Genomic DNA, 13,253 nt, shown 5'->3' on the forward strand with positions numbered 1-13,253 from the left:
ATCTTTATATGAAAGAGGATAAAAATATGTTTAGGTTAGGTTTATTATACAGTTTGTATATGTTGGTTATTAAATTTTTCTGAGGCTTGGATTTTTTGTTTATAGATTAAAAATTCAGCAAAATTATTTTGAATGGTCGACCTGAACTGAGTCAGACCAAATAGCATCACTATTGTGATTTTTTTTTTCTTGACTAGAAATTCACGCACCCATTTGCTTATATAAGAACTTGAACCCCTCACCATCCACTTTAGAAGATAGAGAAGATACCACTAGGTTACGACGCTCTTGATCATTCTTGTGATTTTTGTCAAATCTCGCAAGTGGTTGACCACAATTTTGGTCAATATTTGATCTATAAATGAAAATTTCTAATTTCAGAAGAGATCAATATAATTGTAGTATAAGATGCATAATTATATAAAATTAAATACTAATAAAAAAAATTGTATAATGGGGATGCAGGAAGATAGCCTTTCCCATTCCTTCCCACATTTGAGATTGGATATTTCCTCTCTTCCCTACCCATGTTGTCATTAAACTCTCCCAAATCATACGTTGCATCCGCTGCAAAAATAAAGTAACTTGCACCTATATCTATGTCGGTCATTTATACAATCATGAGTAATGTTATTATAAGATCTACCCATGACTTTTATCAGGAAAGAGGATTGTATGAAAATTATATAGTCAAAATTTTGTACCAAGTAGATCATACAAATCAATCAAAGTTTTACACAGCTGTGTCTTGTGACCAAATTACAATATTAACTTTGATTATTTAGTCTGATTTCATTTTATCATATTTTTAACTTTTTCTTTTCTTAAAAAAAAAAAAAAAAAAAAAAAAATTGTAAAATTGCTTTAAAATTAGTAAGATATAATTTGTGCATAATTTTTTTAATCCAAAGTACATGATAATTTAAAGAAGTGCTCGTTACTTCTCACCTTACACCTATTTAGGACATAAATAAAGTAACCTGCACCAAAAATGATACTTGCACCTATATTATTTATTTATGTCTACGTATCATTTATGAAAAGATTGACATAAATAAATATCTTGTACCTATACCCCTCCTCTTTTAGGTCTCATCTGTAAAAACAAAAAAGGGACACGCCTACCCAACTGATTCAGAGACGTTTTCTCTTCTTGTTGAGAAATTTTTACATGTAATGATTTCTCTTCATGTAATAATGTACCACTCTTGTACATTAGGTGGTTCGTAGTTTTATATATATGTGGTTCATCTCAAGTTAAGTTTTATTCTTCAATCTAAAGATAGTGACCGAGCATATATGTATCGCCATTTCATTCTAGTTTTCTTCTTCAATTAAACATTAGGCTTGTTTGGTTAGATGAAATTAAGTAAGAAAAAAATATATGAAAAGAAAAGTAAAGTGAATAAAAAGAAAAGTAAAGTAATTTTCTAGTATGCATTTAGTTAGCCTTACAATTTATTCAAGAAAATTGTAAAAAAAAAAAATATTAGATTGTTAATTTGGATAGCATGAAAATGAAAAGAAAGTAATTGTACATATCAATACTACCCTTATGATTTCAAATACTGAAAAAAATAAATGAATTTGTGTTTGATGATATCCATTTTTAATAAAGAAATAGTCAAATAATGAATTATGAAATTTAATAATATAATTGCTTAATATTTATTTCTATTGTTTATATTTAAAATAAGACTTCATAATATTTTCTTAGGTTGAACTAATTATTAATTTAAGAGAAACAAAACTTATGCGAGAAACTAAATTTTCTAATAGGTTTGTCTTTCCTTCAATCCTTCTATCTAAACTAAAATAAAATAAAAAAGAAAAAAAAAAAAAAAAAAAAAAAAAAAAAAAAAGTTAATAAAAATTTTCTGTTTCCTTTCTTTTCTAGTTGATTCCATGTAATCAAACTAAGCCTTAAATCCTAAAAAAAATTAAAATGGATTATATCAATGACAAAGCACACCTAGAATCAAGAACCATCGTCATATTATTCACAACTTATTTGTATTCATAGAAATTTCTCTCATTACAGTGACACTGGGATCATCCTATTTTGTGTTCAATCAATTTCTTTGTAAATAAAACCAAGTCCAACCCATGATGGCTAATCAGCAGTTTTATCAGTTCATAACTATAGCGTTTAAGAAATCCTTTAGTGTTAAAATTACTTCTAACATTAATCTATTCTTAATTCGAATGAAATTAGCAACACTTTTATAACATGGGTTGGATACAATATTGTAGTGTACCTTTTCATGTAAAACTACATCACTTTCAGAACATGTATGCATCCATGAGTTATTCCAACAAAGCACCTCCATAAACAGTTACATAGAACTCAGAAAACACCATTTAAAAGCTTAACAAGTCGTAGCAGCAAATCCAGATCAGAGAAACCGTTTAAGAAAATCTTTAATCTCTTCAATATATGGAGATCGGGTGGGGATTATATGACCCGAGTCATGTTCAATAATCACCGAGCAACCCTCTTCAAATAGAGTAGCAAGGTCTCTGCTGGCTTGGCTACCTATCTGCCTGTCTTTTCCATGGTCATTGCCAAATATATGAAGAGAAGGGCAGTTGATGGACCCTTGATCATCCTCTGCTAAATTAAGAGCAAATCCGGAGCATAAGATCGCGAACCTAAAATCCATTTCACCCTTTAGCCTTCCTAGTGCGCATACTGAAGCAGCCATTGCTGCTCCTTGTGAAAATCCCAATATCCCATCAAATGGCCCTGCCTGAGAAAATACGGTCTTCAAATATGCTAGTGATACCTCAAACCCGTCAGTTTGCTGCTGGTACTGCAGAGAATCAAATGGACTATCTGCCATCTTCCAATCAGTGTCACTTTTCCCATTGAAATTAGGTGCGACTAGCCACGCAAACTTCTTACTGCAACTCTTAGATGGTGGAGGAGGACTTTGTTGCAATGCAGATGATGCACAATGGTTGGGGTCTGCCAAACAAGGTTGGTAAATGAATGGTAACTCGTGAGGTGCATCAACAAAAACAAACTCGACGAGATTTTTTAGTTTCTTGGCTAATGATGCTGTTCTTCCTTTAAAACTGGAAGCATTCTGCCGAAACCCGTGCAAGCATAGGATCCGGAGTTTTCTTGAAGGCATGGTACCTGCAGTATTGCTTTTATTATGACATCATAAATGGGAAAAGAAGAGGAAGAATTTTTTTGATTAGTCATTAATTATAGAAATTAATTGTTGCATGGTATAATTTCTTTTTAAAAAGAAAATGCTGTAAACCTTAATGTATTCTTCTACATGTGGAAGCCAACAAATTTGAAATGACGCGGACTACAGACCTTACCATGCCGTGGTGAGTGTGTAGTATGGTCCGAGGTGGAAACACCTTCAAGCTCAATTGAAGTTGATATTTCTTCTGATTGTTCATTTCTAATTGATGGAATCGACCCAACATGCTTACCCATATTTTGACATAGCTCGCAGACATATAACGAATCTTTCCCCTACCAAACCACAATAAAGATATTCAGAAACAAAAATCTTGAAATACAGAGAACTACAATACCAACTGAAGGCAATTGGCAACCTAACTAATCAAAGACTTAATCTCAACTACTTGGAGTTGGCTAATTTAAATAGGAAAAATATCATTCATAGCATGGCTGGAAAAAACTTCATCCGTAATCTCATTCCTAAAGAAACATGTGCAGAAGTCAAACCTTCCACCGCCATTCGTATTCAAATTCTTTCTTAGCCTTTCAGTGAACCTGACTGAAGTAAGGTGGTTGACTCTAAAACAATCCTTCCTTGCCCCAGGCTAAGGAAATGTGTAAAAAGGTAAGGCCCTAAAACAGGGAACAAAATGAAAAAAAAAAAAAAAAAAATTTAAAATACGGATAGCATCACATTTTACTAGCTGTAGATAGGTATTGTTTGAATAAAGCCAAAACACTCCTGCAGAGTTGTTCGCTGCATGATCCCATAGGTGGCACAAGTATGGAAAGGATAAGCCAGAGGAACAAGCTGTAAAATCATTCAAAATTATTTCGCATGGTTTCAAGCATGTTCAGCGTGGGTAGGTTTCCATATAGATATAGAAGTGTACAAGTATCTAGACCCATGTCATACGTGTCAACACGGTACTGTTGCTGAAGCAAAGTGCCCAAGTATTTTAGATTGAACTGTCACCTGTATAACTCACAGGTTGGCAGAAGGGAAAAAAAAGAGAGAAAAAAATTAATGCATCCACCACTGGGTCCTTGGTGTGGGTGGCATGATCTCCACCTCCCCAAAGTGAGGTTGAGGGCTCAAGCCCCAAATGAGGCAAAATGGGTATCTGCGTTGCCTACTTGCCGAAGAACAAAAAAAAAAAAAGAAGAGGAAGAAGAGAAGTTACTGCATCCACATGCTGTTTGCATGAGCTTTGACAAAAGGAACTACTAATGTTTATGTCAGCAAAAAGGTACTAAACATGCATTCATAAAACCCCCCCCCCAAAAAAAAAAAAAAAAAAAAAAAAAAAAAAAAAAAAAAAAAAAAACCATGTATTAAGGTGTTACACATTTAATCAAAGGTTGTAGCCTAATGGTATCTCCTCTACCTCCCAAAGTGGAAGGTGAGGATTCAAGTCCCCATAGGTGAAATTGGGTGCGAGTTTCTTGCCAAGAAAAGGGAAAAATGTGTAAGACATAACAAACTTCCAAACATATAAAATATTCCGAATGTAAAGGCTGTGAAATAATTCAATGGAAAGATAAAATAGGTAACTAACATAAGATAAAAAGATTAAAATGGGCTCTCACTCACTATGCATCTAACAGTAAAAGTACTATCATTACTGCATACCTGGCAACTATCACAGATTAAAACAAGCATTCTACAGTGCGTACATCGGCTGCGTGAAGAGTAGTCATCAAATGAAGAGTTACAGAGAAGGCAGGTACCCAAGATTTTTGCCTCTGAACTACCAACTGAAACCCTGCAGCCAGAATACAGATTGTTAGAATCACCACTTCCGAAAGAAATAAAATCATCCGTGTCACTTTTGCCAGCTTTATTCATACCTCACTTTTTACAAAATTATTTATGTCAACTTTGCCATTCTTATAACTCACTTTTACTTCTAGAGTATTGCATTAATCACCAAGGAAGTCGGCTGAATTCACAAAGCTTTTGTGCACCATAGAATTGGGGTACAATTTGACAAACGCAAGAGTAAAAATTTCTGAATGACGCACCAAAAATCTCCTGGTGGATAATATATACTACTTTCAATAGATCTAAACTAAATTGTTTTAGAGACTCCAAGAGGTGTCTATCATGTCTAACAAGAGGGTGAGGAAGTTTCAGCAACCTTTAGTTACATTGTAATAACAAATAATTTTTTGGGTGGAATGAAGAGAGAGGAAATCAAAGTTCATATGGGGGGAGAGAGAGAACAGAGACAGCAATTAAAAAAGATCTAGTCACTTTAGAGTTGTTAATTTTTGGGGGGGTTTCGGCACATTTGATAAGCATGTCATAAAATATGCAATTTCTACATCATCATTAACGCAATCAAAGGCAGATGTTTGTATCTGTTGAGATGAGTGGGGGGTAGAGGGGCCTAGAAACCACACCGACAGTCCAAAACAAAAAGTTTTGTACAGGGACATAGAAACCATACCGATGGTCAAAAACAAAATTCTTTCCTTTGAAGAAGCCACCATCTGAAAATTGTTCCAAATAACGCTGAATTCCACCATATAACTGTAACAAAGTCAATGTTACTAATTGATATTATCAGAATTATTTAAGAGAATGCTTAAAACTTGAGGCAAATTATCAAGGTAAATATAATGAGATTATTCCGTAATATGTAGACAAATAATAGGAAATAGAGACTTAATTTTGTAATTGGTATCATCTCTTGTTCCTGGTAAATGTCTCCCAATTAGAAACTCTTCTTGTAACATGACAATATGAAAACAAAATGATAGGATGCCCATATGGATGACATCAGCTGTAGCTTGAATTTTGATGAGTACTTAAGCGATTAGAGTTTTATCTTGGTAAAACTGATAGCATAACAACTCTAAGTTGATTTCATGTAAGTTTAGCATAGCTTTGAAATCATATCATAAACTAATGAGGCCCACACATGTAGAAAAATAGAAAAAACAGAAATCGAAAATCGATTTTTCTCAAAGGAACTCACCTGAAATACCTTCTCAAAACCAGCACCTTTAGACCTAATATAGGCTGATGCCATCTCACACCTAATTCCTCCGGTACAGTACCTGTAACATAAACCAGCAAATGCAGAATAAGAACCAACATGAAGCATGCACTGCAAAATTAGCAAATAAATTCAACTAATATATGTTTTTTCGCGATTGATCCATTTTTAGCTTAGATAGATTTCATATTAATACTTATACTTTATGTAAATAGTGTTACAAAGAAATTATCTTAGCTCTCCCATTGCCAGTACCCCAGGCCGGATGCAAAAAGAGGTGGGTTGGTGTCAGGGAGAACTGACCGTAAAATTAATGTCAAATCTATATGATGAATTCTCTTTCCATCATATTAAACAAATAAAAATAATTAAAAAACAGAAAATTAGAATAGGGACATGGAACATAGGAACATTAACGGGTAAGTGTAGTGAACTCATGGACACACTTAAAAGGAGAAAAATTAATATAGCATGCCTACAAAAAACTAAATGGAAAGGGAAAAAGGCGAGAGAGAATGAGGAATGATACAAACTCTTTTATTCAGGTGGCAAAGATAATCATAGAAATGGGGTAGGTATAGTAGTAGACCGACATCTGAGAAAAAGTTGTAGAAGTTAAACGAAAAGGAGATAGACTTATAACTATTAAACTAGTGTTATGAGCCATAGGGAGCACTAGATGAAAATACAAAAAAGACATTTTGAGAATCTTTAGATGAAATAATACCTAATATACCAAGCCATGAAAGTATATTCATAGGAGGCGACTTTAATGGTCACGTAGGGGAAAAGAATACAGGATATGAACGAGTCCATGGGGGGAGGAGCTTTGGAGAAACAAATGAAAACGGAGAAAGTTTGTACAATAATCCCGGGGAGAAAGTTTAACAAACCAACATCGACTACTAGTATTAGATTTGTTGGTCAAAGAATCGAAGAGTCAAAAAATAATGAAAGGGCATCAACACATAAAATGGAAAGATTGGAAGGTTATAAAGGGATAACATTTAGAAAAAATTTAATACATAGCTTGTGGCCAAACATGGCAGGTTGTATTAGGAATGTGGCAAAAGAAACTTTAGAAGAAACTAAGGGAAAGAAATTTATAACAAAAGAAATATGGTGATGGAATGATGAATTTCAGCTAGCAATAAAAAATAAAAGAATGAGGTTTAAAGAATGGCTAAAATGAAAGGAACAAGAGGATTTAGAAAAATACAAACAATTTAAATATGAAGCTAAAAAGATGGTAGCCGAAGCTAAACACAATGCATTAAATAACTTATATGAGAAATTAAGAACAAAAGATGGTGAAATGGATATTTACATATTGGAAAAAAATAGAGAAAAAGGACATAGATCAAGTTAGGTGCGTTAAGGGTATAGAACAAACAATACTAGTTAAAAATAAAAATATATTAGAAAGATGAAAAAACTACTTCAACAATTACTAAATGAGGAATATACTAGGGAAGAAATCGTAAGTAACGAACCATACATAGAAATGGTAAATGAAATTCATAAGAAGATAGTAGAGGACACACTTAAGAAAATGGGTAATAATAAAGCTGTAGGACCAGATAACACACTGACAGAGGCATGGAGAATTTTAAGAAAGACAGGCTTTGAATGGTTAACAAAGTTGTTTAACAAAATTCTTAAGAGAAGAGAGGTTGCCAAAATGAGTGGAGGAATAGCACAATAGTACCACTTATAAAAATAAATGAGATATACAAAATTGTGAAAATTATAGAGGAATTAAATTATTGAGTCATACAATGAAATTATGGGAAAAGACAATTGAGCAACGATTAAGGAAAAAAACATCAATATCTGATAACCAGTTTGCATTTATGCTAGGTAGATCTACTATGGAATCTATATACTTAATTAGACAACTAATAGGGGAATATCGAAGTAAACAGAAAGACTTACATATGGTTTTCATAGATTCAGAAAAACCATATGATAGAGTGCCAAAGGACATAATTTGGTGGGCTCTATAAAGAAAACAAGTACCTATAAAGCTTACAACTTTTATTCAAAATATTCATTGCGAGACATTGACTAAAGTTCAGATTACATTCGGAAAAAGTTAAAAACTAGTTAATTTTCTATAAAAGTGGGACTACACCAAGGATCGGTGTTAAGTCCATACCTATCACCATATTTCTTAACCTAACAAATTAGTAGAACTAAAACAGAATATATGGAATGTAAATGTGATAAACTAATAAATTATGACAATATAAATATTAAAATTGAGGATCAAAGAATTACTCAAATTATTTAATTTCGTTACCTAGGATCAATTCTACAAAAAGATGGGGAGATAGATGGTGATGTATTGAGTAGAATTGGAGCGGAGCGGACAAAATGGAGGCAAGCTAGTGGTACACTTTGCGACAAAAGAATTCCAAATAAATTAGAAGAAAATTCAATAGAACGGTTATTACACAAACTCTACTGTACGGATTGGAGTGTGGGGCATTGAAAAAGACACAAGAACAACGCATCCATGTTGCAGAAATGAGGATGCTACGATGGATGATAGGAATGACTATAAAAGATAAGATTAAAAATGAACGTGTGAGGAGAACACTAGGTATAGCGCTTATAAATGATAAAATTAGAGAAAGTAAACTTAAGTGATGTGGTCATATTCATCATAGGCCCGATGATGCACCAGTTCAAAGAGGAAGGGTTGTTTGCCTAGAAGGTAAGCCACAAAGAAGCTGACCAAAACTTACATGGGACAAAGTAATTAAAATGGTTTTGAAATTTTAAATCTAAGAGAAAGTATGGTATAAATTAGGAAAGAATGAAAAAAGAGAATTCATGTCGCCGACCCCATCCATATGGAATAAAAGCAAGGATGATGATGATATGTTGTTTCGCGATTGAGCACTATATAACTACTAGTGGAAAAAAAGGAAGAGCAATAGAAGTGCATGAAAAAAGGATACTTCTCTTTGGAAGGGCCTGTGTTGAGCACTGAGGGCAAATAATAAAACTACATTTTTAGAAATTCCAAGCAACTATAAAAATAAAAATAAAAAAACAACTAAAGAAGATGAATTTCTTGTAACGCATTAATGACATACAGAAAAACATTCACAAAATACTGAACCATCCTTGTAACAAATTCCAACTCATGGGTTCCATAAAACTGATCCACTGAAAGATTTACAAGCTTGGCACTTGAAACAACTAAAAGAAACAAGTGTCATAAGACTCACAACTTCAGTGTACGCAAAATGAAAATCTTATGCATATGCCAAAAACAATCTGAAAGCAATGCATATACTTTAGTCCACTAGAACATGACCGCACATTTCAGGAAATAATAGTCTAACAGCCTTATCACAAGAGTTCCATCAACACAAGCCTGTAATACAAGCTTAATCACAGGTGTGCATGGTGGAACAGAAGAAAAATAGAAAGGAGATACACATGCTGATCACAAATAAAGACTTATTATTTGCAACCATATGAAACAAACACAAGCAGTGGTTATATACCATTTCCCACTAAAGATGATGTTTCTCCAGCATCATAGCATGTAAGATAAACAACATTAAGTACCAGGAGAACTTCAATATAGAATACTATAAAGGAAACCTTACATAAGAACACAATTCCCTCGCAATTGCTCCGAGTTATCATCTATCCAAGAAGGGAGATCACTATACTGCCGGATTCCTGGATCCAGTGTTTCCACGTTTGGAGCATTGAACTTTCCAATTCTTGTCTCATATAAATTCCTTGCATCCAACAGAACGAGTCTTTTATGGTAATTTGAACTCTCTCTTTCTAGAAATTGTCCTGGGAAACATATTGAGAATTAGCAGTAGCACACACAATACTGATTTCTAATCATATTTTCTTCTCAAGAGCAAATGTCCAAAAACCAGAAAGAACTAATTGTAATAAAATTCTAAAATAATGTTTTTTTCAATCGCACCAAGCAAAGGTTCCTAAAGATAATGATAGCATGACATGAAATCAGAATGAAAAAAGTCAAAACAAGTAAAATCCAGATTCTTTTAACACACAGAAGGCTTATGCAGAGTATACACAAAAAATGAGTAATAAAGAGCTTTAGAAGGCAAAAGGATCCCTTACCAGCATTCTGAAGAACAGAATGGAATTCAACTGCAGAAAGATGCTGCCCAGCATTTGATATTTCTGGCGCTTTTAACAGAGGATGAGAACTAAAAGTAACCAATTCCTGAACAGAATATGAAAGGTACCGTATTAATATATTCAGAAAGGTGACACCAGAATACAGTTACTTTGTAGAAGCCAACTAATCAAGATGAGTGATAAGGAAATATACTATAGATCTCAGTAAAGAAGCCAAATTTAGCATCATCATACCAGTAATTTAGGTTATCATGGAGGCAATCCCTCACCATGAGCATATCCTATTAGCTGTTTGATTGAGAGAAGCCTCTTGATTCAATGGCTGACAGAGTCAACTCGCGGTGAGAGTGGCTTCACAATAGACTTACTCTAAAACAAAAAGTACAAGTAAAACATGACACAAGCCGAAAACAAGTATGTGTAACTACATCATACTAACGTAAATCTTTCCTAGACGGCACTCTGTATATACAAGTTCATACTTTCAAATGTAATGTTCCAAGGCATTTTTGTTCAATTACAAGTTTTTGGATCATAACAGGGAACAACATATTCACATTATTTGACCAGAAGCCTAATGCATGAACAGACAGTGGTCTGAATTTCTCATCAGGATCTATCAAAATTTAACTCAAATAATTATCTAATATAGGCGAAATGCACATGCTGCATTGCGGCCTCCAATTAAGAACTACATTTTCTTATTAAATTCAATAGCATATCTAATATTCATCAAAGTCTAAGAACTGCAATCATCCTAAAACCGCCGAGACAAACCCTGCTTGAACTTTGACAGTACACTTATAATTCAAACTTTAAATGTATCATATCGCAAGCCATGGAACTGAAATTTATCAGGAATTTGTTTAATTATTAGGAAAATGGAGTAAACCTTGACGATTCGGATTGAGAGAGAAGTAAATCCACATTCTTCTGCAACCCTGTCGTTCAATGGCTGATCGCAAGATGCCAGCTTGAAGTCCGTTCCTTCAAATAAAGTATTCGACTTGACTGCATCAATGTGTTTCTCCAAAGACGATAATTTCCCACCAACCTAATCGAAAATCAACAAATTCCAAAGAATAAGTTCCAATAATCACGCTACACATATACACCGCAACAACATTACGACCTAATTGAGATAATAAGAATTTATATTCAATTATTTTGAAACTCACAATCCGAAGAACAACATTTCTGGTCCACTGCTCGTACAAATGAGATGTGTATATGTACGTATATGTGTGTTTGTGTGTGTATATGATGATGATGAGCTTACAGTAACGTTGACGCCATGGGGAGCGAGACGGACACGGCCGAGAAGGGCAAGTGAGTTGCAGTTGGAATTGTAGAAGCTGAAGAGTTGTTGGAGGTCAGGAATAGGAGTGTATTTGTAGTACAACAATACGCCGTATTCTTTCTCTCGTTCGATGTTATTATCTGTCATAGCTAACAACTTCAGTGCAACTTCAAGATTCTGTTTTCATGGAGAATGGGGGCAAAAAAAACCCTACTCTGGTTGGGGAAGGGGACTAGGATTCTCTACAGTTTCATTGCAACCGGTTCTTGTATTGGCTCCAATGACAGTGGATTGTCAGGGGCTTATTAGTCAAATACGATTATAAGCACCACAAAATCGAGAATATATTGGGTGTGCTCCGTGCATCATGTACTGACCCATTAAAGTCATCTATTTCGTGTGTGTTGTGCACGGACGACTCTAATGTGTCCAGTACATGATGCACCGGACACACCGAATACCTTCTTTAAGCACAAGGTTTTGACTCAACCCTCACCTAAAAAATTATATGTCAATGTCGTTGGAGACCGAAAATCCCTTTTTTAAATCGTCTCATAAATATTTTTTTTATTTTTCAAACTATGTTCGGAGTCCCGATATATATTTTTTAAATAAAAATAATTCAAATTTGAACAGATTTATAAATTTTGTAATTTTTTTTATTATTGCCAAAATATTTAACAATAATAATAACAAGAATGTTGTTAAAATTATTATAAGAAATAATAAAAAAAAAATGTTGTTAAAATTATTATAAGAAATAATTATTAATGAAAAGAATATTTATTTATATCATAATTATTAATTGAAAGTTTTAAGCTCTCTTCCCAAACTCATTCCGGACCCTATTTGAATGATCTCAAATCTGTTCCAATAGTACGAGACGGGATGGTTTAAATAAGTTTAGGTGAGGGTTGAGCCCAAAATGTCATGCAACTCGACTCCCACAAAGGCTTTTTAATACACTTCTCGTGTGGGTCCCAACCCATGCCCATGTGAATTGTCGAGGATGCAAATTGGCCTGACACTAATATTAACTATAGAAAATTGAATGCTTATTCATTCATCTAAAAACTTGAGTAAATTGTATACTTATTCATTCATCTAGAAACTTGAGTTGTTGAGTAATGTTACATGCCTGCCCATATATACGCTATTCATTTTAAATCCGGAGTATGGATGGGTCCTTGGAATCTTGTCTATAGATATCTAATATGGCCACTAATCTCCATCCTTCTCACACTTTTGGGAATTTATTTGTTTAGATAGAAAGTCATTGAGAGTAAACTTCAAGGAAATAGGTTCCTTTTTCAACCTTTCAGTTATTTGAAAATAAGAAGAAAAAAATTGTGAAAGTTATTTACAATGTTTTAACTTACAATTCTGCCATTTCTTTTTATCACTTGAAAATAAAATAAAACAGGTTTGCGCATAATTTTTAATATTTTGTATAATTATTCATGCTTTTAAACATCCTAGAAAAATTATTAATATCACGTTACTTTTAATTTTTTTTCTAACAAAAAAAAAAAAGAAGACCATACAAATACTTATTTAAGGCACCAGTTAGACTTGTTATTTGGTTTACTATATATAA

General features: G+C 33.5%; 1 protein-coding gene across 1 annotated transcript; it reads right to left on the reverse strand.

Moving 5' to 3' along the window:
- Nucleotides 1-2,103: 2,103 nt before the first annotated feature.
- LOC132294534 (rhodanese-like domain-containing protein 6) lies at nucleotides 2,104-11,939 on the reverse strand. Its single transcript, XM_059792429.1, has 9 exons — nucleotides 11,636-11,939; nucleotides 11,249-11,410; nucleotides 10,336-10,441; nucleotides 9,837-10,035; nucleotides 6,190-6,271; nucleotides 5,659-5,741; nucleotides 4,839-4,971; nucleotides 3,337-3,496; nucleotides 2,104-3,142 (listed from the first exon to the last, which is right to left on the reverse strand). Exons 1-9 carry the CDS (start codon nucleotides 11,801-11,803, stop codon nucleotides 2,397-2,399), a joined length of 1,839 nt encoding a protein of 612 aa, XP_059648412.1. The 5' UTR covers nucleotides 11,804-11,939; the 3' UTR covers nucleotides 2,104-2,396.
- Nucleotides 11,940-13,253: the final 1,314 nt, after the last annotated feature.

This window comes from Cornus florida, unplaced genomic scaffold (genome assembly GCF_030987335.1).
Source record: "Cornus florida cultivar Cherokee Brave unplaced genomic scaffold, ASM3098733v1 CherokeeBrave_3.0.0_Hap2_Chr02, whole genome shotgun sequence".
NCBI classification, from domain to species: Eukaryota; Viridiplantae; Streptophyta; class Magnoliopsida; order Cornales; family Cornaceae; genus Cornus; species Cornus florida.